We start from the raw sequence: 23115 nt of genomic DNA, 5'->3' as shown, positions 1-23115 counted from the left end.
CCAAAGCCTCATCCAACCTGGCCTTGAACACTTCCAGGGATGGGGCATCCACAGCTTCTCTGGGCAACCTGTTCCAGTGCCTCACCACCCTCACAGTAAAGAATTTCTTCCTAATATTTAATCTAAATGTACCCTCTTTTAAGTTTAAACCCATTACCCCCTGTCCTATCACTACACTCCCTGATAAACAGTCCCTCTCAGAGTAATGCCCTAATAAAAAATAACTAAGTCTTATTAATAGCTACTAAAAATTATTAAATGAAATTGTTCTCATGTTCCTTGAATATACCAGGAAATCAAAGGTTACCTTCAAATCAAATCAAGATAAAAAAATACATCATCTAAGATGGAAACAACCTATGAATTTAACTTAGATTTTTTCATATCATCTATTACCTTCAAACATGGCAAAGTAATGCCAGATTGTGTCACTCTACAGACAATAAATCACAGCTGAGAAAAGAATATCCTTGTAATGTAACAAATCATGCAGCAATCTAAAACACGTTTCTATTTTCGAGTGGGTACAAAACCAGCCATTTAATGAACTGCTTGTAAAATTCCAAATACACCAAAAAAAAAAAAATCTAAGCTATGACTGTAAAAAGGAGATTTAGCCTGAAAATTCTCCAAGGAGTTCTGCAAAGAATTTAGAACCAGCATTTACGGTTTGCTGAGGGTGGATGGGGAAAGTTTGGCTTTTTTTTTGCGCAAGTTTAAAATTGAGGCATTGCGGTCTCCAACTTCCCAACATGCACTGTACAGTGAGATCAATATAACCTCTGTTCAGCAGTGAAACAGAGAGTTCCTACCCACTGGTGGGACTACTCAACCACTCATGTTTTTCTCCCCAACAATGAGCGTTCTCTAAGATTTTATTTTAATGTCTTATATCCTGCAAGATACAGGAATACTGAAAACCTTAGAGATACAGCTCAATACTGAATAAAGACAGCCTACCATGGTGGGAGGGGAGAAGATAAGTCTTGTTTTATTCATTATTGAGAGGATCTCTGAGGCTTTCATTATTTGTATTTTTAGACAAGAACACACCAATGAAAACCTGTGTGACCCACTCCATATTAAATAAAAACAGACTTACTGTACCTATCTCCCTGCTCCAGTGCTGACCAGAGGTGTTACTCACATTACAGGTCCAGTGAATGCTGGATCATCTCAGCGCGAATGCAAAGTCTGTGACCATGGGTCAGCAACTTCAGGGACCTACTAAACAAACAAAAACATGGAATAGAATCTGATAATCCACTAACTCAGTGCCTGCATCTAATGTTGAGAAGGTTTCACTGCTCAGAGTACTTAAGGACAAACACTTTGATTATCTTTAAAGTGATGGCAAATTATCCAGTTACCTCTTTATATTTTTCAGCAAATCTTCCAAATTTCTCTATCATTTCAGCCACAAAAATAACATCCATCTTATCAGAAAAATTTGCTGCTTCAACAGTGTAAGCCAAGAGCTGTCTTGCTGTTGCCACCGCATTAGTAAGGTTGAGCGGCATCTACACAGATAACAAAACATAAGCATTTTGAAGAACTGAAAATTAAGTACACAACATAGGCAACACTTCAACAATTAATAAAAACAAGCATTTTCCCAAAGAGGACAGCAATTTGCACAGGGATCACAGTATTTTAAGGAGCCAGGGACCACAACCTTATCTGTTAGCAAAAACATTTCCTACAAGCCAGAGAACCAGCATTTGTACCTGCAGTCTGAAACTGGGTTCTGTCCTGTTGTCCTAGAAGAGAGAAGTGTTGCACCAAGAAAAGGAGCAAAAAAGGACAGAACTGTCAAATGCTTATTTTCCTTTTAGAGCCCAGGCATGACAACAAGGTCCTAAAACATGGCATTTTATAGCAAGAGAAGCCAAAAGAAATTCAAACATCACTGCTGTAGCATTCACTCTTGATTCTGTAATTACAGAAAGCATTTGGAATGGAACATGCACACAGAAAAAAAACCCAACCAAGACAAAGCATCTCTATGACAAAGCTCATTATTTCATTTCTGAAACAAGCACCACGCTGAAAAATTTTTCACTAAATAGTACACAACATCAACATGTCTGAGCTAGCAGGGACCAAAAATGGGAAATTTCATGTAGTACAGTGGAAAGCTGTGCAAGTGTTATCAGTTCAGATGCTGTTTATCCATGATAATCCAAACCAGAGATGTTCCATCTCTCTGGTTTTTGATGTACAGATATCTAGTCTGCCCTACTGAACTTGCAAGGTGCCACATAAGCACAACTATACGTTTGTCCCTGCTGGTCTTACCACTTGAACATAGATTTGAATGCAATTAATAGAAGATTTATTTTTTTTCCAAAACACCAGGAGTCATGCATTTAAAGTGTAAATAAAATTCAAAGTCATAACATACACTGAACAAAGTCAACTTTCAAATTCAGATATTCTGTATCATTTCTTTGAACTTTTTCTTTAAACATGAATTTCTTTTCATTGATACCTGTACGATACACAAACAAGAACAGTGAGATATAAGTGTTCCTGTATAAATGTTACAAAGGTTTCACTCCATTTTAAACTTGGACCTCTGCTTGATTTAAATCGCTTGGCAGAGTTCTCATGTTCAAAACAGCTCAACTACCTTTGTGTTCAAAGGCTCTGAAGATGCTTATAATATTATTACATTTAATATTAGTCTCAAAGAGACAACAAATTTTTATGCAGAATACTGCTAAAAATTCCAGATCTACTACACAAAAGAGGAAGGCTCTAATGAGTAAAAACAACTCCTAAACGCAAAACATGCTGCTTCTCCCTTTAAAAAAAAACAAACAAAAAAAAATTGAAAGCTGTATTTCAGTGCAGCATACCTGTACACATGTATTTTTAAGCAGATAATAGGAAGTTATCTACTTCACACACACATACAAATTATATTTCTGCTGTTACGAAGATACGAAACTGACCCTCATACTTCAAACTCTGTAACACAAAGTTGGCAACATTCTTTCACAACCTGATAAATGTTGGCTAACCAAAAGCAATCGTAACAGGCTGAAGTAATGTAGGCTCTTGAGCAGTTGGCAACTCTAAAGTTGGGCTATAGTACGTAGGCAGGAGTAGCATGGAGCTGTTACAGGCCTTGCAGGAAAATGTGAATTCCCAGTTGAGGAAAAAGCAAACCAGCAGCTCTCAATAAGCAAAACTGAACCTTGCTGTGTCCCACAAAGGGACAACAAAGGGATCCTCAGCATCATCACCCACCTGCTGACCAGTCATTAGGCACCACTACCACCCCTTCTTTCAGCCCTCAAACATGTTTCTTGTGACCAAGCCGTGGCATGCACCGCTAGTGCTAGGAACGTAAAGCAGAAGAGCCCAAATAGTTATGTCAACCCCCAAGTTTAACTTGGGCCAGAAGAGGCAGTCCTTTACTTTCTCTCCCTCCCACCCTTTCCATCTTTCTTACACCAGCGCTCATCGGTCCTTAATGAACCAGAGCAGGAAGATAAAAAGCTATGTCTGCATTAAGAAGTAACTGCATACAGAGGGAGCAAGTCAGCAACAATCCATCTACACAACATGCACTTCAATGCTTTCACCTCAAACTAGATTCAGCCCAAGCCACTGGACATCAAACCTTCACCACGTGTATAGATTGGAGACGTCCAAACAGGAAATATCAGTTTAGATCCTGATTGCCCCAGTTAGGAGCTGTGGTGCTTCTGGCACACAGCGTGAAGTCCTCTCTAAAAGAACGTGAGCTCACACACTCCAAACACACACTACACGCAGTTATCCTACCCTGAGGTCAGACAAGCACCATGGCCCATGTTTAACATGGGTGGTGCCACCAACATCAACTTAAGTGGCATAGCTGTATCATTAAAAAAAAGAAAAAACACCCCAACAAACCAACACACCAAAAAACATTCTCATATCTCCGTAGTTTCACCATTGATGCTAGTGATCCGACAGCACACTCTGGAAAACACTAAGCATAAACCAGAGGTTTGAAGCTTTACGGAGTATTTTACAATAAAGCACCTAGGCATACAAGGTTGGGTACATTACTGCATGGGTATACCACTGCAGTAAAGTGTTTGCAAAAGTGTGCATTAATTAGAGATAAGCCTAAAAAGGAGTTTGGAGCTGAAAAATTTTGTTTCATAGCTACTTTTACAATCTAGAATACTCTCTCATATCCTGGTGAGTACTACCGGATTACAGAAGACTAGTTAATACTCACTACTTTCACTAGTTGACTCTCATCAGCCACACTGAGCCTATTAAGAGGTTTACGGCAACAGAGGCAGAGTGACTACTCTCTCAAAGCAGATATTAAACCAAATTCTTAACACAGACCTACAAGTTCTAGTGTTGTCCTCAGAGGCCTGTGTTCATCATAATTCATCTATACCACCAGTATTACCAGCTTAAAAAAAATGGAGAAACGGATTTCTGAGTTTTTATTTTCATTCAAGAATTTGATTTATAGAAATGCACAAATTACCTGATTGAACATATAAAGAACTCGAGTCACATCATTTGCATATTGGCACCTGGAGTAGTCCTCTTCTGCCCAGTACCCTCCCCTGTCGCACCTGCGCCAGGCCCTTCTCTCATCTTGCGAGTTGCCAGGATATATCCCACTGCCAGCAGAATAACGTGTACACAGCAGGTATGCTGTGATGCCTGCCAATGTTCTAGGCCACCTGGGGAGTCAAAAGCAAAAAAAAAAAAAACCCCAAAAAAATTTAGACAAATTTACATGACAAGTAAATAAAAGGATTAAGCAGTACAACATGAAATAAAGAGACACTCAAAACTAAGCATCTCTAAACTATTTAAAGGGCCACCTTGGCTCGCCTTCAGTATTTTCAAGCTGTTCGTATTTGTGTACTATTAACAAAGTGAGTTCTAATGCTAGGATGCCTTTTTTTTTAATTCTTTCATGAGGTTGCAGGTGGAGAGAAAAAGATGCTTCGAAAAATCACTAAAAATAGTTTAAAGTTTTTTTAATAAACAAACCTTGCCTACTTCATGAAAAATTCTGTATTAACACTATAAAAAATTAAATACATAGTAGAAAGCCCTTGAAGCTTTCTACTTGCCCTGTTCACGTGCATCAATGTAACTTTAAAATGACTGCATTCAAATCAATACTAAACTGCAAAATATAAATTGAAGACTACATTTACAGTAATTAAGAAACAGTAGCAGCAGTACAACCACTTTGACCGATTTTGCAACCAAACACAGTACTAAATAGGAAGTGGGAAAAGAAAGTGTTCATGATGTTAAGAAAGTAGGAAACAATTCCTTTCACTCAAGGTATGTGGAACTAAGCACTTTTTAAGAAAACTTCTCTAACATTCTCTCAACTTCCTCCTCTGTAAATTTACTGCATATTTCACCTATATAAACATATTCACAGATAAAAATGAAATAAAATACAGAAAATTAAATTGCAATACACCTTTAGAGCACTGTTCATTAATGAGATCAGAACTGATTCAAAGGAAACACAAGAATAGAAGGAAAACATGCCTGAATTAAGTTGCAATGCTGAGAAGAGAGAAGGGCAGGGACAAGGAATGCCAGCCAGTCTGCCCGCCCCTGCTCCCAACCCTCTCCCCTGTTAAGATATGCACAAGCAGTATTTTATCATAATATTTAAAATTTTAAAGCAAAAAGCATACATACTTGGCATTCTGCAGTTTAGGTATGTCAAAACCAACAACCCAACATATAAGGTTTAACTAAAACTGAGAGCAAGAGAGAGCTTCATTTGATCATCCCAGGCCTTCTGTACCACAACTAAGTCAAGCTCCTTGACGGCCTTAATAGCTAACATACTTTTTCTCAGTTTCAAGCATTTCAAAGGGCCTTGCATAGAGCAGTTGTCTCCAAAAATTGAAATAGTCAAACAAACAAAAAAAATCTGTTGGATTACACTGTGATATAAAATTTGCTTTTTTATCTGGACTACATTTCAGTAAATGGCGATTTAGTCACCACTATCATCTAAATTATGAGACACTTGGAACATACCTGTATTTGGAAAAAAAATATAATTCTGTGTTTGCAGGAGGATGGAGTAAACACCTTGAAGAATGTTCCATTTCAAGAAATTAAAGTGTAAGTGATATTGCCAAAGCAGAGAAACTGAACAAGTCAGCTCCATTTTCCTTCCTCATTCATCAGTTAAGTAACTTCTCTTACTGAAGACACTGGGATTTATCACAGTTCTTTCTCAAAGAAGGCACTAACTGTAGGAACGGACCAAGGCAAAAGGCTACACTTTTCAATTATATTAAATGATTCAAGAGATTAACCTTTTGGGGTATACTGAAAGTCTTCTCTATCTCAAATTCATATTTACTCCTAATCGGCTCCAACAGAACAATTTCAGCATATTCAGTTATGGAAGAAAGACTCTTACTTGAGGCCATTTTGGCAAAGATTACTTAGGTTTGGGCAATAAGCAACTCAAAGATAGCTGCTGGTGGTACCCTTAAAATGCACAGTTCATGACAACAACCATAAAATAATTCAGTCAGTAAGGAATCTAATGGAAAAGACTAGACAATAATTACAACAAACCAAAATAGAAAGCAAAGGCTTGAATTTTACTACCTTTTATAACAGTTTTGGCATTACATATTCGTTCTCCATATTGTAGTGACATCATTTACTTAAGAAATGAAGACTTACTATTATGACCATCAACATAGTGTCTGAATACTAGAAGAGACAGAAGATTATTTGGGTATTGTAGCAGAGATTCATACAGCCTAGCAAATATGCGTACACTAACATTCAGAGCCTCAGCAGCCACTTCAAGAAATTAACGGAAGTGTCACCATTCAACCTTTATCAGAAAGGAAATGTTATACCAGAACTGGTGGCAATGAAGATGTTTAAAAGTAAGACGAAAAATAAAAAAGAATTAGCAGAGTTTTTAAATGCCAGGAATTATATACAGGTATTTTAGAGAATGTAAATTAATTGAAAGAACAAGTATAGATTCTGCAATGGTAACGTAAATTATTTACCATCCCTTCTCCTGTATAGAAAAGCCAGCAGAAAGGACAAAAATCTTCCTTAGAAAAATCACAACCGCCTTTGTGAATTGCTGCAATCCCAGTAGCAGCCTTAGAGTAACATGACGTGCACTCTAGCAAGCTAACAAAAAACATCACCTTGGATCATGTCTGGCCAACTCTGATCACAGACGGAGCAAGTTATGGATCTGCTAGGAAGGGAGGAAGGGATAAGGGGATACAATACATGTAAACTTATCTAAGTGTCTGAAATTTCTGTATGGACAAATTAAAATTAAGTCCGATCAACACAGACTGGGGAAAAACAAGTACAAAAATAAGCTACTCCTATGTTCCCACTTCTCATGGATACATAATAAGCCTTCAGAGAATGAAGCCAAAAAGAAAACAGGCAGATGAGGACAACTAATAAATCAGCTGGCACAGCTGTTACAAGACATGCAGGCCCACAAATACCTTGCGTAGCATGCCCAAACCTCAGCTTCAAGAACAGAGTCAAATTTCTAGAAACACTGACACTGGAGTCCCAAAACATCATTTCCAAAATAATTGTACAAATTTTCCACATCAAAGATGCCACTTTGAAAGAGGTCTCTGTCTCTGTCTTTACAAACAGTTTTCTAAAAGTTGTATTTTTCCAAAGTATTTTAAGTTAAAGTATGGTCGGCTCAGTTTTGACTGAATGTATCTCTTTACAGACTGAGTGCCCCATGGCCTTAGGGTAATTTAAACTCTGCGGTCCTGACAGATGTTGTATGACACAACCTCCAAGACAAATATTTTCACTGAAAAATAGCATGTGCCATTCCTTCCCTCACTATGCACACTTAGTGCTAAAGCATTAGAAAAAAAGAAACCAGAGTGAAACACTAGGACTCAAATGAAAAACAAGTTTTTCAGGAGAGCTTTAGTTGCTATATTTTTAAACAAGGTTAATTTCTAAGCAAGTATATCTATGTCTATCTATCTTCTGGAACTTCTGTAGCCAACAAATGGAAAAAAGTGACAGTTTCAGTGTTTAATGGTATTTCAAAGGTTATTAAATTATCACAAGATTATTTGCCTTCTCTCCCTGTTCTTCTCTCCACTTTCTCTATTTCTTTTATCCATCTATTTCATTTTTGTTACTGTCCCTTTATTCCTACTACATTTACTTTTCATTCATCTCCCTACACAACATTTTATCATGATCTCAAAAGAATACTAGCAATGCCAGACAGTCATATAGTCTGTGCTACCTTTATAACAAATTTAGTTTCTACAGAAACATTTTACTAATAAAACTAATATATCAATCATCTAATGATTTAGAAAGCTTTCCACTAAACCGGACATAAAAGGTGGGCAACTTAAAACTCCAGCTTTCTGCCATAATTTCACATACACAAGAACACCACAAACGCACAGTGTCGCTAAGAGACGCGCTTTGTGGGGGACAGCATCCCTTATCCTCTTTCCTCTCCATAATACCCCTTGTGCGGGTACAAGTTTCTTTACAGCCCAGCGGTGAATGAGATAGAGGAACTGATTCCAGCTGTAACTACACTTCCCTTATTCCCTATTTTTGCTAAGTGAATGTTAACCTGGACCATTCTCAGCCAGGAACTGTTTCCTCCCAACACGTATACAAGATGAGCTGATGAGGCGCTCTCCACTTTCCATGAAGCCAGAGAAGACATTCCTCCAGCAGGGCTTAAAAGGTGCCTAACAACGTGAAATTCTCATCATGCAAACAAAGACTACGTAAGTTTGGCTGCATTCTTGAGTATCTTTCACAGTTTACCCAACTGCTAGCAGAAGTGCAAATTTGGACTGTATTAACACTCTTATTTCATCACTTTATAATTAGGTGTTCAAAATTTATCACATATACATGAGAGTAGACAGCTGTGGGGGAAAAGATGGTTCATTTACTTTTAAGTACTGTAATTTCATTTCAGGAAAAAAAAGCCAGACCATGAGATTATAAAAGACTCCTTCCCTTCATGCATATTAATTCTGTTTTGAAAGCATTCATTTCTTTAAACCAACAATAACTTTCAGTTACAATGAGTTTTTTATATCATGATTTCAGTAGCTTACAGGTAGTCTAGTATTTTTTCTTATTACATCTTAGTAATTCTCTAAATTCAGCACGACAATTACAGTTTTAAGATTAATTACACCCAGTGAGCAACAGTTCTCAAAAGGATAATTCTTATATTTAAAAAAGAATTCTGTCAACTACCAGCATAAAATTATTTTAAACACAACAGCTGAAGGATTTACTGAAACAGAAGCATTAGGTTACATTTTAACATGCAAACTGTATTTTCAATTTAATCATAGATTGTAACATATTCAGGGATATTATCTGAGTAAGACCTAAAAGAATATCTAAATTTAAAAAAAAAAAAAAAATCCATTATGAAGACAGTTTTTGCCTAATCTTTATAAACTCATGCTAAACTACTATTACTTGGCCAGACACTGAAAGACAAACATCCACCTTCACTACATCTTGCTATCCCATGTCCGAAGGGATAAAAATCTAGATGCCAGTTTTGAAACAGCTTCCAAGCTAAAATGACTAACCAGCTCCAACTAAAAAACTATAAAATCAAATTCACCTAGGATCATTTCCAGCCATCTGCTCAGAACCATTTTCTCACTAGTCAAAACCTTATTTCCATATGGTCTCAAAGGTGAAAAATTACTCTTTATTATTACTCTACCTAAACTACAAATGGAAGTCTGTTATAGTAAACCCAGACATAGTGAACTTTTTGATAAGCTGAACATTTCCTGAAATCTTATTTCTTTCTACAGAATTCCAGAGGGGGTAAATCCTATTACACTGAACAGTCACTGAACAGCACAGGTTAATTTAATGGAAAACACTTTGAAATAAGCCTTTGCCATCTGTTTTCACCTCTAATGGCAAATCAAAGGAGAACGGTTCACACTAGTATCATTAAAAAAATGCATAAGTGATTTAAATAGATGTGGTTTTTGATGAATACAGCATGCATCTGTTTGACTTTCTTCACCTTTATCTTAAGCTGGAAGCTCTCATTTTCTAATGTAATGCTCATCCCTGCAGTTGAAACCACCACAGTGTAAAAGGATGATATGCACAATGTTTCTTATATAAATAATTCCTTACAATGTGAAAGTGAAGCTCTTCAGTAGTTCTAAATTGCTTCTGTGCAGCAAACGATCCTAACACTACTTCCCTTACTAATAATTGCTCATACTCAGACACCAGCTACCCTTATCTCAAATTGTTCAGCTGATGAACATAAGGATGATGAACTCAGAACAAATGCTCTCAGCCAGGACTTTACATGGATTTTTGCTACAACTGGAGGCGGCCTTCTGCACTTGAAAGTTTATTTTCTCTTCCCTCAAAAATTATGTCCCAGCAACATGCTTTAACTTACTTTTTCATTTCTTAAAATAAAAGATTTATGGTCTTAGATTAGCTGTATAGAAAGAAGCTGACTTTAAAGAACTCAAATGTACTCAGGGAAAGTAAGAAAAGTTTATATTTATAAACAAAAGATCAGGCAGAAGATCAACAAAGCCAAGCAGTGTAAGAAAAGTGAAAATAAATGAGTGTGTAAAAATAGTTATTACAACATTAAGAAACCCTACAAACTGTAGAAGACATATACTATGACATACACTAATTCTCAGTAAGAGCTACGGCAGGGAGGTACAACACAGAGTAGTTATAAAGGGAATTACCTTACACATAGAGAATCTATACAGAAGCTAGCTGTTACAGCTGGCACCTCCAGGAGTAACGTGGTGTTAGAGTGACCAGCAGCAGAAAGATCAGAAAAGGGAAAACAGGTGAAGAGATAAGAACAAAAGATAAAACACGCTGCAACAGCCAACACAACGGAACATCAGAGCTACCACTACAGTCCCAACAATCATTAAAAGGAAGTACTATTCATATTATTTAATACTCACAGGGAAAAAAATATTATATGTTTCTTATATACTTATTTTGTTGTACAGGAGCAGGAGGGTTTTAAAAACAGAATGATAATCTGGTAGAAACCCCCCCATCAGTATGTGGTCCAACTCTAACTTAGAGATGATCATCTAAACAGTTTTAGTCTATTCCAATAATTTAATTTATACATTTCAAATATTTATCTTTGGAAGAGATAAAAAGTAAGCTAACAGGCTCAAAGTTTAGTATTTCATGGTATAGTTGTGTGCACTTCTTTCAACACATACTAATTTAGAACAGTTAAAAATCTATTACACATCATTTACAAATGAACATCCACATAGGTGCCTTTAAAGCAAAATACCTTAGTTAAAAAGAAAATTAAAGTGTACTTTTCTCTGGAGGAAAAAACAAACCACAAACCACCAAAAATTAAGGTTACCAACCTGAAATCCCCTTTATTATTAACAACCCTCTCTGGAGGGCAGTACTGCGCAGAACTTTCTAACACCACAATGTCTACTGTCCTTGTGTTATTCCCACGTCTGGTTTGTACATGGCAACCCCAGTTTCCTGTGGAGCCAGCCTGAATGTTTGAGATTGTCAGTGCACTGGGAAGATAAAATAAACAAATAAAACCCAACAGTCTTGCAATAAAATTTATATAAGCTTTTACCAAAAGATTAATAAAGTCCAGAAAGACAAATGGAAGAAACAATCAATTACATACAATGTGGGTGGTCTTACAAAACCAGAGCTATCTATGAATTCATGTACTGTAATTAACAGAGAAATATTTAGTATTCTTCTAGCTCTCAATTTTGCCAAGGTAGGAAAGGAAAAGAAAAGCCATGGGAAAAAGTTCCTTGACTTCAGAAAGAAGAGATGAGAAGTTCAAATTCCCCAAATGTTATCATTGTTCTTCAATACAAAATTTTTATAGTAGTTCCAGAAAGGTGAAACTAAAATAAATTTCCAAATGCATTAATTTTTGATAAAGTTAGAAGCCCTAATTTACTAATACAATTACAGGATATATAACCACTCTGTAGATGCTGAATGAGTCAAAAATCTGTTGCAGGCAGAATAGATTTCTGTTGGAGAACTTCAATATTACAAACTGTGGTGTGCTCAAAGGGGAGAAGAAAGAATCCATGAGTAGTTCACTTAAATGCCTTGTTCCCATAATTTTAATGTTCCAAGAGAACAAATGTATCCTATCACAAACACATTTTACATGACCTGCATCGGGTAATCCTTGGAGATAATTAAAGCCCAACTACAACAGTCCTGGGCAACCTGCTCTAGCTAACCCTGTTTTAAGCAGCTGGGTTTGACTAATCAAATCTCTAGACCTCCCTCCTCAAACTTGGTAGTTAGCAGTGACCAAACCCAGGTAGTTCAGAGATATGTGAAGTTACAGACTACTTCCCTACTTGGGACGTTTCTGTCTACCTACATATGTTCGCTCAGAGAGGATATGAGAGGGCTTTACTGGTTATGGAAATAGTAAGTAAATCAGAGCAGAAAATAAGCAGTGGGAAATACATTTTCTCTCTATGGACTCACCTTGCAATCAGCGAGCAGTTATGAATCATGTTTTTTTCAACAAAAATACCCTGGGACTCATCAGTTTCCACTATCTTTCCATCCTGATACCACAAGACTTGCATGTCTTGATCGATATATGAAGCCATACACTGGAAGGGTAGACTATCTCCTTCAAAGACAACCTGACGGTGAGATGGAGTCATATAGAAAGATGGTAATTCAAGTGGCGGTTCTAGAATTCAAGAAATAAAAGCACAATTAATAGCAAGAATCTGTTCTACACATGATTTTCCAAAGAGGAGAAAAATACACTAACAGTATCAATTACTGATATAACCTCCTTGGAAGCTGCATCTTGCAAGACAAAAAGTACATTTGATGCGCTGGATATTGAAAAATAAAAATTTTCATCATATTCTTTTTCAAAATGTGTATTCCTTTAATGTAATACATTTCAAAAATCTTTTGCTAGCCCCCATCCAAAAGAGTGAAAAATATAAACTTGAATGAAAAATATTTATGCATTTTATTTCCTCACAATTTTTCACTATTAATATTTCAAAATAACATTTACATATATTTTATTATTTTGACAGACAGAACAACTCTAATACAACAAAGAAGTTAAGCAAGTTGGTCATGGTTTCATCACAAAAAGGCTAATGAACAGAATCATCATGTAGGAAAGTTATGAAACGAAGACCTTTTAACTTCAGAAATTTGGGCTTGGAATAATTTGCACATCTCAAGTTGGGTAGCTAGACTTCAGAAAAAAATTATCAGTTTCCAATTCTTTTTTGGGAAGTTTAGGTAAAAATCCCTGAAAAACATGGATTAGCAGGAAAAAGGAGTTTATCTCCAGAGAACATGACTCATCCTTAGTTTCCTACAGAATAACATCCACAATCACCAATTTATTTATTATTTATTTCCAAAAGCAAACAACCCTGTGTCCAGTTCTGGGCTCCCCAGTTCAAGAAAGACAAGGCAGTACTGGAGAAAGTCCAGCGGAGGGCTACAAAGGTGATTAGGGGACTGAAGAATCTCTTGTATGAGTAAAGGCTGAGAGAGCTGGGTCTGTTTAGCCTGAAGAAGAGAAGACTGAGAGGGGATCTCATCAATACTTATAAATACCTCAAGAGGATGGGACCAGATTCTCTTCAGTGGTATCCAGCAACAGGACAAGGGGCAATGGGCACAAACTGGAACACAGGAAGTTCCATCTGAACATAAGCAAAAACTTCTTTAATCTGAGGGTGACAGAGCACTGGGACAGGCCGCCCAGAGAGGTTGTGGAGTCTCCTTCTTGGGAGGTATTCAAAACCCGCATGGACGCCATCCTGTGCAACCTGCTCTAGGTGGTCGTGCTTTAGCAGGGGGGGGTTGGACTAGATGATCTCCAGATGTCCCTTCCAACCTCTACCATTCTGTGATTCTGTGTGCATCATGACTAAAGATCAGCCTTTGAAAAAGAATCACTATTACCACTATCATATAAGTGGTGAATTTCAGGGAAACAAAACAAAAAAACAGCCTGTTCACTAATATTAACAGAATATGGAATGTGTTAGAAAATACGTGTCAGTTCTGAGGAGTGCTTACCACAGGTCAGAAGCTCCTGCTTAACACCAGTCACTGTCTGTGACTGCAGTGACTTGGGATAGGCACATTTAGTTTCACGTACAGTTATATTTCTTTCTTTTAACCACTGATGCATCCACAGTATATTGCAATCGCAAAGAAGATAATCAGTCTGAAATTCTCTGCAACACAAAATAGGTATTCACAGTGACAAAATTTAACACTCAAAGGTCTCACAGCTTGACATCAACAGCTGTGCAATGCCTCTCACTGTCACAGACACACAGTCAACAAGAAGTCAAACCCCAGAATACAGTAGAGTTTTGTACCACTACCTATTGGAAGGTGCTCTAATTCCCTGCAAGCTGTGGTCTGAGAACAAAAGTACACTCCCTGAGAAAAGGAATCCTCTCCATAAATACGGGGAACATCTAATACCTGCGCATGAAAAAAATTTCAAGTAATTTCTTTCATGGAGGGAGTTTATGTTATTTAAGTGAGCAATAACAAGGAATCCTTGAATAGGCATCACCATAACTTAAGAACATACTTCACCACTTCATTTTAGCAATCAAATCCTTTAACAGTAAAATCAACAGAAATATAAAAATAGCCTTTCACCTATTTTTCTTTTCAGAACCACTATTCACACACTTTTAATGGTTTTCTTCTGCTTTATAGGAAAGTCATATAAGGCTTTCATTGATTCATAAAGTCTTCTCTATATAATACTTTCTACTAAAAAGACATATCAAATCCCCCTCTAGGTTTCTGTTGTAGTCAGCTAAATTAAAAGAGAACATAAATATTTTATCTGTTTAGAAACAGTTAAAAATGTATCAAAACATATCACTGTGTCTACACGGTTAGGTTTTTTTTACCCCTAGTGAAAACATAATTTATTTTTCTTTTTGCAAATGTCTAGAGGATAACACAACATCACAGGCAGAACACTTCAAACACTAAATCAACATTCCTGTGAAACTCCATTTGGTCTTTGTTCACAGGAATTCCTCCAGACACACACATTTTTAATAGCAATAGTTATATCTGGGTTCTTTGTCAGACCTGTGATGTTCTTGGACAGCAACCTTTATGTACACAGTTAAACTACCAGGAACAACAACTTAGGAACAATTAAAAGAAGCTGGAGGAGAAAAAGAAACATTTGCCTTTATAAACAAGAAATTAACTTGGTGTCAAAGCCAGAAGTCAGAGCTTTTGAGAAAGCCCAGTACAGTGAACCAACTGTCATGACTACCAGGGAAAAATGCAAGCTAAACATCAGCACTGCTAATTTTTTTCATTTACTTTCTTCCTTACACGAGATTACAACTCTCATGAAATGAGAGAAAAATAACACGAGACTGAGATGTACCCCTGCTACGTGTAACAAAACTATACTATTCTTCAAGGACTAAGATCTTCCTTAAAATTATTTGTTCCCTTTGTTAAAAAAAGGTGTAAAATGCTACCTATGAAGTCATAAGTGATGCATACAGACTAAAACTTTCAGAAGCCTAGATGCCGGTATCGCTTTGTTCTCTCAGAACTATGTAACAAATACTGAGCATCTTTAGAAGGAAGTTATACAAGCACCCAAACATCTGTACATAACATTTCCCATGCACTTATCCAGACAAAGAAACCACTGTTACGAGATTTACAGGTAAAAAATGTAAAACTGTGGTACAAGCAAATGTATATAAAATGACTTTTGTTAAGAACACAAATGATAGTGCAAATTATGTAGAGATATAATTAGTACTTACAAGGACTTTAGTGAACCAAGATGATCAAAAGTTCCCGGTGTAAGTGTAGAAAATAGATTTCCAGAAAGATTCCTAAGAAATAAAAGTATCATGATTTGAACTCATGCGCAAGCAACTGACATTTGAAATAAAAGAATCCCTCTTCCAGATAACATTATTTTAAAACCTACAAGATACTACTATGACACTCTGTTGTAGTTCATAAGACTGTAAGAATAATAATCAGGTCTGATAACCTAGCAAAAATCCCAAAACAAACTGTCCCCCAATACTTCTTTTGTAGCTGAAGAATTTTAAGGCTGGGAACAAAGACTGAAAGCAAATACTTTATTTTTATTTAAAGCAACAACTAGCACATGTTGAGCATACATTTCAAGAAGTTTAAAATTAATTTCGTTAACTGATGTTGCTATTAACATGCTATGAGAAGCATGTTTGATCTAGCAAAATATTTTTCAAAAACATTATACATCCAACTTTATATCAGTGAAAGTACTGCACAAGAAGCTACCAACCAGGGCAAAGAAACTTTCCATAATCTTGCATGTTATTTTCTTAAAGTAAATGAAGAACTACAAAATGTGCAAGCAAGTCAGCAAGACACAACCACACCGATGCCATGGTAGAAGGCATGGATATTAAAAAAATTCTGTAACCCTGAAATATTTTTCTAGGGACAGTATTTTGTAGTCTGCTACTCTCCCCCCACACCCTGCTATACATTCTAAGAACCTGTAAAATGGTTGCAAAGCAGACAGATCACTGAGTATATGCTTTTGGTTGCCCCTGTCAAAAAAGCTTTGGCTTTTTTAAGCTTGCTACTGAGTAACAAACCACAATCACAGCCACACTGCATGTCTTTCAAGCTCACACTTAAAACAAACTACTGCCACTGAAAGAACATTAACTTACATAAGACTAAACCTTACGAAGTGAAATTATATACAACAAAATTATACTTACAATCTAATAAGATTTACCAGTCCTCTAAATACATCTGCATTCAGGCAGCCTATTCTGTTATTAGTTAAGTCTCTGTAGATAGGAAAAAGCAAAAATCAGAATAAACTGGTTTATTTCCAAATGACGTAGAGTCTGCAAACAGAAGTATTTCAACTAAAACTCATGAGTAACAGATTGCACCATATATACATTTAGTCTTTTTCAGCAAAACCCAAAAGGTACAGCTATATGGGGGTATACACATGTACATAAGAGCCTTTATTCCATTTCTAAAGTAATAATGGTTTTCCCATATACAGTTAAATGAGCCTTGCCTTACCAGTAAAAATCCTTTTAGAACAGGTATGGATTACGTTGCTACAAAGTAAATTTTCATACTTGTACAATATATTCGTCACATGCTCTACAGCACTTAATTTTTTGACATGTGAGAGAAACCTATACCAGTGCATTTATTGTATATAAATAGGACCACTTCTATATTTATACTTATGCAAATATTAAATACTACATATTTTCCAATGTAGGTCTTAAATCGAATTGCCAAAAATTCTTAAAGGAATAAAAATTAAGCTTGTAAGTAGCAATGGTCCAGAACCAGTCCTTCAGCTTTATTTTTAATGTTTTCAAAAGTGAAATTACGAACAAAACTTCCTTTTAAGTGAGCCAGATCATCTGATCAGTGACAAATGACCATATATGCTAAAAAAATTTAAGGAAAGCTGTATGCCAACTAAAGGCGGGGGGACGGGCAGTGAAATCAAAGACTTAGAAGCTGTCCCAGATATTCTGAAAATCTGAACAGTGTTTTAAAAAAAGAAAATGGAAAAAAGAAAGAAAAAATAGGCCATCATGTTAAGGTCTTGTTTTTCAAGTTTCATCTGGGACAGAATTTTTACAGCCAAGGTATAAATCCCCAAAATATGTGTTAATGGGAATGTTGGCACAACCTTCAATAAAGCAGCATTAACAGCACTGTAACTTCAGTGTAGTATTAATAGCAAGGGACTCTGTGTTTCACTATGACCTTTGGGGGGTGGGGGAGGAATCACGATGAGTTTAACATTTAACAAAGTAAGACTAGAATGTTCACCCAGTGGTGTTTTTCAAGTCACCGAAATACTAAAAGGGAAGAATAGTACAACAGACTGTCAGTAAGAACAAGTGAGACTGCCAAGCCACAAGCAGTGGATGTCCTTCAGTCATAAGACTGAAAGCAGACTTTGTTTTATACATATATATGTGTGTGTGTATATAAATTTAGACAGGATATACATATTCAACTTTGAATATATAATAGCTTTGCTGTCTAAATTTCCAGAACTTAAAGACTTACTCTACTCTCAGGGGTTTTTTTGTTTGTTTTGTTTAAACTGACTAGCTAGAAATACCACTTACAGTCTTTTCAGAGATGAAAGCCCCAGAAAAGCTCCTGGATCTATAGTACTAATAAGGTTGTTCTTAAGGTCCCTGTGGAGAAAAATTAAGACATTACATTTATCACAAGCTACCCTCTAAAACAGATAAACATGCATGAAGATACACTCAACTTGTTTCAACTTGTTTAAGAACTGCCCAAAAAATGCATACAACACATTTCTACTGTCTCTAACATAGTATCTTTCAAAATTTGAAAATTTGTATTTTAACTAGAAAGAAGAATATAAGCAGCATGTGTATTCCGTTAAATATTCTATCAGTTCCTATCACATGAAAGGGTATAGAGTCAAAGATAACTTCACCACAGTGTCAAAACAGATTACAGCTGCTCAGGGTGTAGCATTTGCTCATTACACAGTACAATACTGTTCAGCACAGTGTTGTCTTCTCCAACCTACCCAATTTTAAATACTTTAGTAGTGACCAACATCTACCAAAAAATGCAAAACAAGTTACTAAAAATACACCAAAGACACAACATTGAAAAGTTTCCACCAACGTTACTGACACAAAAGCAAAGCCCTGGCTGACAATCCCAAATAAAGCTGGTAAAAAAGCAACCTCACAGCGTAGATTTTTAAATCTGAAGTTTCCAGAATAGAAGATTAGAAGGAGAAATGTAAAGTAACTATGTCATTAACTGTACAAATGATATAGGAGTTTTAACTCCTAACTCAAGATATTTTGCAAATACAGTTTAATTTTAAAGGTCACAGAAAGCATCTGCCAGCATCTACAGTTTTGAACAAACTTTATCCCTGCATGAATGCTAAGATTATTTCTACCTCCTTATTCATCCATGATTTTTACTATACTATTGTCTGAAACTTTGCAGGCACTTATTGCAACAAGGACAATTTCTTATTCCATGGTAATATGTGAATGTTCTGCATTTGAAAAGAATATTAGTTATTTCAACTAAGACCAAAGTTTTAGTAAGCAAGAGTAGAAATAAAATCTAAATCTACTACAACATTAATAATTCTGCCCGAAAGAGAACAGTACAAGAGGATTACATCTACCATCACAAAGATATGCATGAATGAAAATATAATTCATCCCAAGATTTCACAATAGCATTTCCTGCAGCCAGATTAACAAATCATGATGCAACACAGTGTCATGGCACTGGATCACACTTCAATGTCATACCTAATAAACATTTTAAATACTTTAAATATTTTAAATTTACCTTGCAGTACAGTAAATTAATTTTCAATAAAACTACAACATATACATGCTTCTCTTAACTTTCTTTTCTTGCCCTGTACGGTGGCAGGGACAGCCAACTACTTCTAAAACAGTATCAGGAGCCTGAAGAACTGTAATGTTTTTAAGGCTCTTTCAGCAGGTTTATAAACCCAGTACCAAGACCATGACAAATCTGAGAATACTAAATGCTAATCATCACTTATTTACCATCAGTCTTTAGGATGGGGAAGAAAATTTACACTTACTATTTATACTTTAAATTTCAGTTTAAAATCATGTAACTCCCACTCAAAATCTCACTGTGGAAAGCACTCAGGGAGAAAAATCTTGACAACATCCCTTGGAAATCTGCTAATCTAGATTATCATTGATCTTTAATTTCATTACTTAAATTCAAAGCGCACTCCTCAATACACCTCCTTCTTAAACCCACTGCTTCAGTGGAAAGAAACAACATAGCTATAACATTAAAAGCAAGAGTTTTACTACTTCCACAATCTGTTTATACATTTTGTCAGATTAGTTAATAAAACTCACTAGTCTATTCTTTATGTAATTTTTTGCTTTTTCCCCCTCCCCTTAGTAGGTCTTAATACCAGTGCCAGAAGGATAATTATGCTAGAAATAATAAATTCTTATGAAAAAGAAATGCCAACAATTTTCATGTTTTCGTAAAACTCATTCAGTGTATATTCTGTATTTTGTAAATAAGATAGAATCACAGAATGGTCTGGGTTGGAAGGGACCTCAAAGATCATCTAGTTCCAACCCCCCTGCCATGGGCAGGGACACCCTCCACTAGACCAGGTTGCCCAAAGCCCCATCCAACCTGGCCTTGAACACTTCCACAGGGAGGGGGCATCCACAACCTCTCTGGGCAAAGCATTAATGAACTAGCATACTAATGTAATTTTTTAAAAAACCAAACACCCTGAATGCCTAAAGTGTTAGCATTTTCTCAACTTGCAACTACAACAGTTGGGGAGTCTGTTTGCAGTTTTTTTCCTCCCTCCCAGTGGCAGTCGTTAGTAAGCACTAGCTATGTATTCACCTATCAAAAAGTATTAGCAGATGAAAACTGTGAAATATAAGAGATATTCAAAGGTCTCAAAATTAACACAGTGCTGACATGTCTGGCGGCTCTTAAGAGACAGTAAAAGATGTTGATACACACGCTGGTGCAACTGCCAGACTCCAGGATATGGGAGAGTTTCTAAATGAAATTATAGTTGTGGTTAAACCAATAGATAGATTGACAGGATTCTCACATGAAAGGGAGCTGGGGAAGACAATCTCATTAGAAAGTTGTGTTTGGCTTTAAAATTTTTGTTGGTTTTAAGACTTACAAATACATTGATACAAACTACTGATTTTTAGCAACAGGAATTTACTCATCTCACCCGCTGATTTTAACGATTTTTCTTTGGCTAAGCTCAACCAGCAGGATATAGTTATAGATATTTTTTTGTCTAAATAAAAGAAAATCTGTCCAAAAGAAATCCATTAGAAGAGGGTTTCAATTAGGGTAATATTACAACTTCCCCAAGCTCTAGCTTATCAATACACCTTTTATCTTACAGTAACTACATCTTTCACCTAGCAATTAAAAATACTGCTACAAAAAAGTCCACAAGTCAGGCAGTAATCTTACACTGAGAACCTACTAAAAAAATTAATTTTCTTTTAAATCTAAATATTACTGCAGATATATATATATATGTGCCCCTATATTTATCAGGGAAGGTGACTAAAGGAGACTAAAATCATAGAAAAAAAAAATCAGGTTTTAAGGGATGTCTTGAGGTCATGTACTCCAACTTCTGGCTCAAAGCACAACTAAGTAAGATCAACTCTTCCGCTGTTATGTCCAGTGAAGTAATGAAAACCTCAAAGAATGCAGATTTCACTATCATCAAACTCTCTAAGTGTTTAACCATTCTCATTATGAATAATTTTCTTATGTCCAATCGGAACACCCCTTTTTCAAATCTGTGATTAAGCGGGCAACTAGCAACTTACCAACAAGCAAAAATACTTTTAAGAGCCCGACAACTGCACCTAATACTGTATTGTTAAGATAAGAAAAATATCTTAATGAAAAAATATTTAAATATAACTATGGTTTGCTATATAAAAAGCAAAATCCTTTCATTTCATTAGAATTTATAATGAAATGCTTCAGTGGCCAGTTGTCTATGACTCAAAAGTGCACGTATACATACTTAATAATTACTTACGAGTGAAAGCGTATTACTTAGAATTTACTGTTTTCTGTCTTAGCACAATGAAGATTGTCTTAATTACTACTAGAGCATCCTGCAGGCACAAACAAAAGATGCATATCTATACATACTGACAAGTATACATTCTTTACCGCTCTCAACTATCGTTGGATAAAATATCTTTTCTTCCTGAACAGAACTTGAAAATAAGCATTGGACTAGAAACACATTAGGTACTATGGACTTTTACTACATGAAATGCCTTTTCAAAAAGGAAATAGGGGAAGACAACAAAGAAATTACAGAAACAGGTTAAACATTACATAAAGTCAGTCTATCCCTCCCACAGCTCTATGGGGTGTACATTTTAGGCAGACAGATCCAATAAATGCTTATGACTGATTAAACAATTTTTATGTTTCCTCATCATTCAATGTGTATGATTTGAATTCTACCCTATATATACATAGGTTTTCTCCCTAAAATATAGCAGGCTGTTATTTATTTTGAGTTTTCACCATCAGTGTACCAAATATTTAGGGTACCACCAAACTGTTGACAACTAAAAGCCCAAGACTTTATTGCATGTGGGTCTCAGATGTAGTATTCTGCTTTCAGGGCAACGTATTCAAACTGTATGTATGTATGATCAAGTGCTGCTAGAGCTGTTTCACCAGATTCAAGTAACTCTCTCTAGGAAAGAAAAACTGGCTCAAATCTATCAGTGATTCTGATGATATTAGAGTAATACAAGAACAAAAAGCAACTGGAGAGTCCAGATTTGTAAGGAACCACAAAAGAGGAGACAATTGACAGTTCTGAAACTTGGACATTTTCCAAATGGAAATTAAAAAGTTATTACTAAACATCATCTCTTCACTTTTTGAAAAGTTCTTACACATGCTTTTGACATCCCCTTGCATCTAAAGAAATCAACAGCAACTTCAATCACTTTGTTGTTTTGCTTACTCCATCACATCACTTGTAACATGCATCGAACTACAATAGTAAAAATTTCTTGAAAATGTAATGCAAAAAATTTAAAAAAAATACGCTTGAGACTACTACACTTCTACAAAGTAAACAAAGCTAGAACCTAGACCAGAAAAACTTTTTGCTTCCTTTGAATAATTTCTGTATTTCCAACAGTTCAGAATACTCCTAAGCATTCGCTTTCACAGCACACATTTTTCAGCAGAGACTAGAAGCACTTTTCTCCCCCTTCCCTCCCACCAATCTTTCAGAAATTACTAGAGAAGCAGGTGAGCATGAGCAAAAGAAATATTTTCTTAGCCTGACACTCTGTCTCCTCCTGAAAGAGCCACAGCTAACCAAGAGATGGAGCTTCCAGAACCAAAACCAGAACTACA

General features: G+C 36.0%; 1 protein-coding gene across 2 annotated transcripts in view; it reads right to left on the bottom strand.

Moving 5' to 3' along the window:
* The window catches only part of ADGRA3 (adhesion G protein-coupled receptor A3), a 61628-nt gene that overhangs the window by 16787 nt on the left and 21726 nt on the right, over nt 1–23115 (bottom strand). For both annotated transcript variants that reach the window (XM_075752402.1, XM_075752403.1), the window contains exons 3-10: nt 18270–18341; nt 16872–16943; nt 15909–15980; nt 14158–14318; nt 12574–12787; nt 11451–11615; nt 4505–4706; nt 1371–1520 (exon numbers count right to left, since the gene is read on the bottom strand). In XM_075752402.1, coding sequence (XP_075608517.1) covers nt 1371–1520; nt 4505–4706; nt 11451–11615; nt 12574–12787; nt 14158–14318; nt 15909–15980; nt 16872–16943; nt 18270–18341 — 1108 coding nt within the window. The remainder of the gene's footprint in view (nt 1–1370; nt 1521–4504; nt 4707–11450; nt 11616–12573; nt 12788–14157; nt 14319–15908; nt 15981–16871; nt 16944–18269; nt 18342–23115) is intronic.

The sequence above is a fragment of the Balearica regulorum genome, chromosome 4 (genome assembly GCF_011004875.1).
Source record: "Balearica regulorum gibbericeps isolate bBalReg1 chromosome 4, bBalReg1.pri, whole genome shotgun sequence".
Classification (NCBI taxonomy): Eukaryota; Metazoa; Chordata; class Aves; order Gruiformes; family Gruidae; genus Balearica; species Balearica regulorum.
The sequence above is the reverse complement of the archived record's forward strand: the minus strand, read 5'-3'. Positions and strand labels throughout refer to the sequence as shown.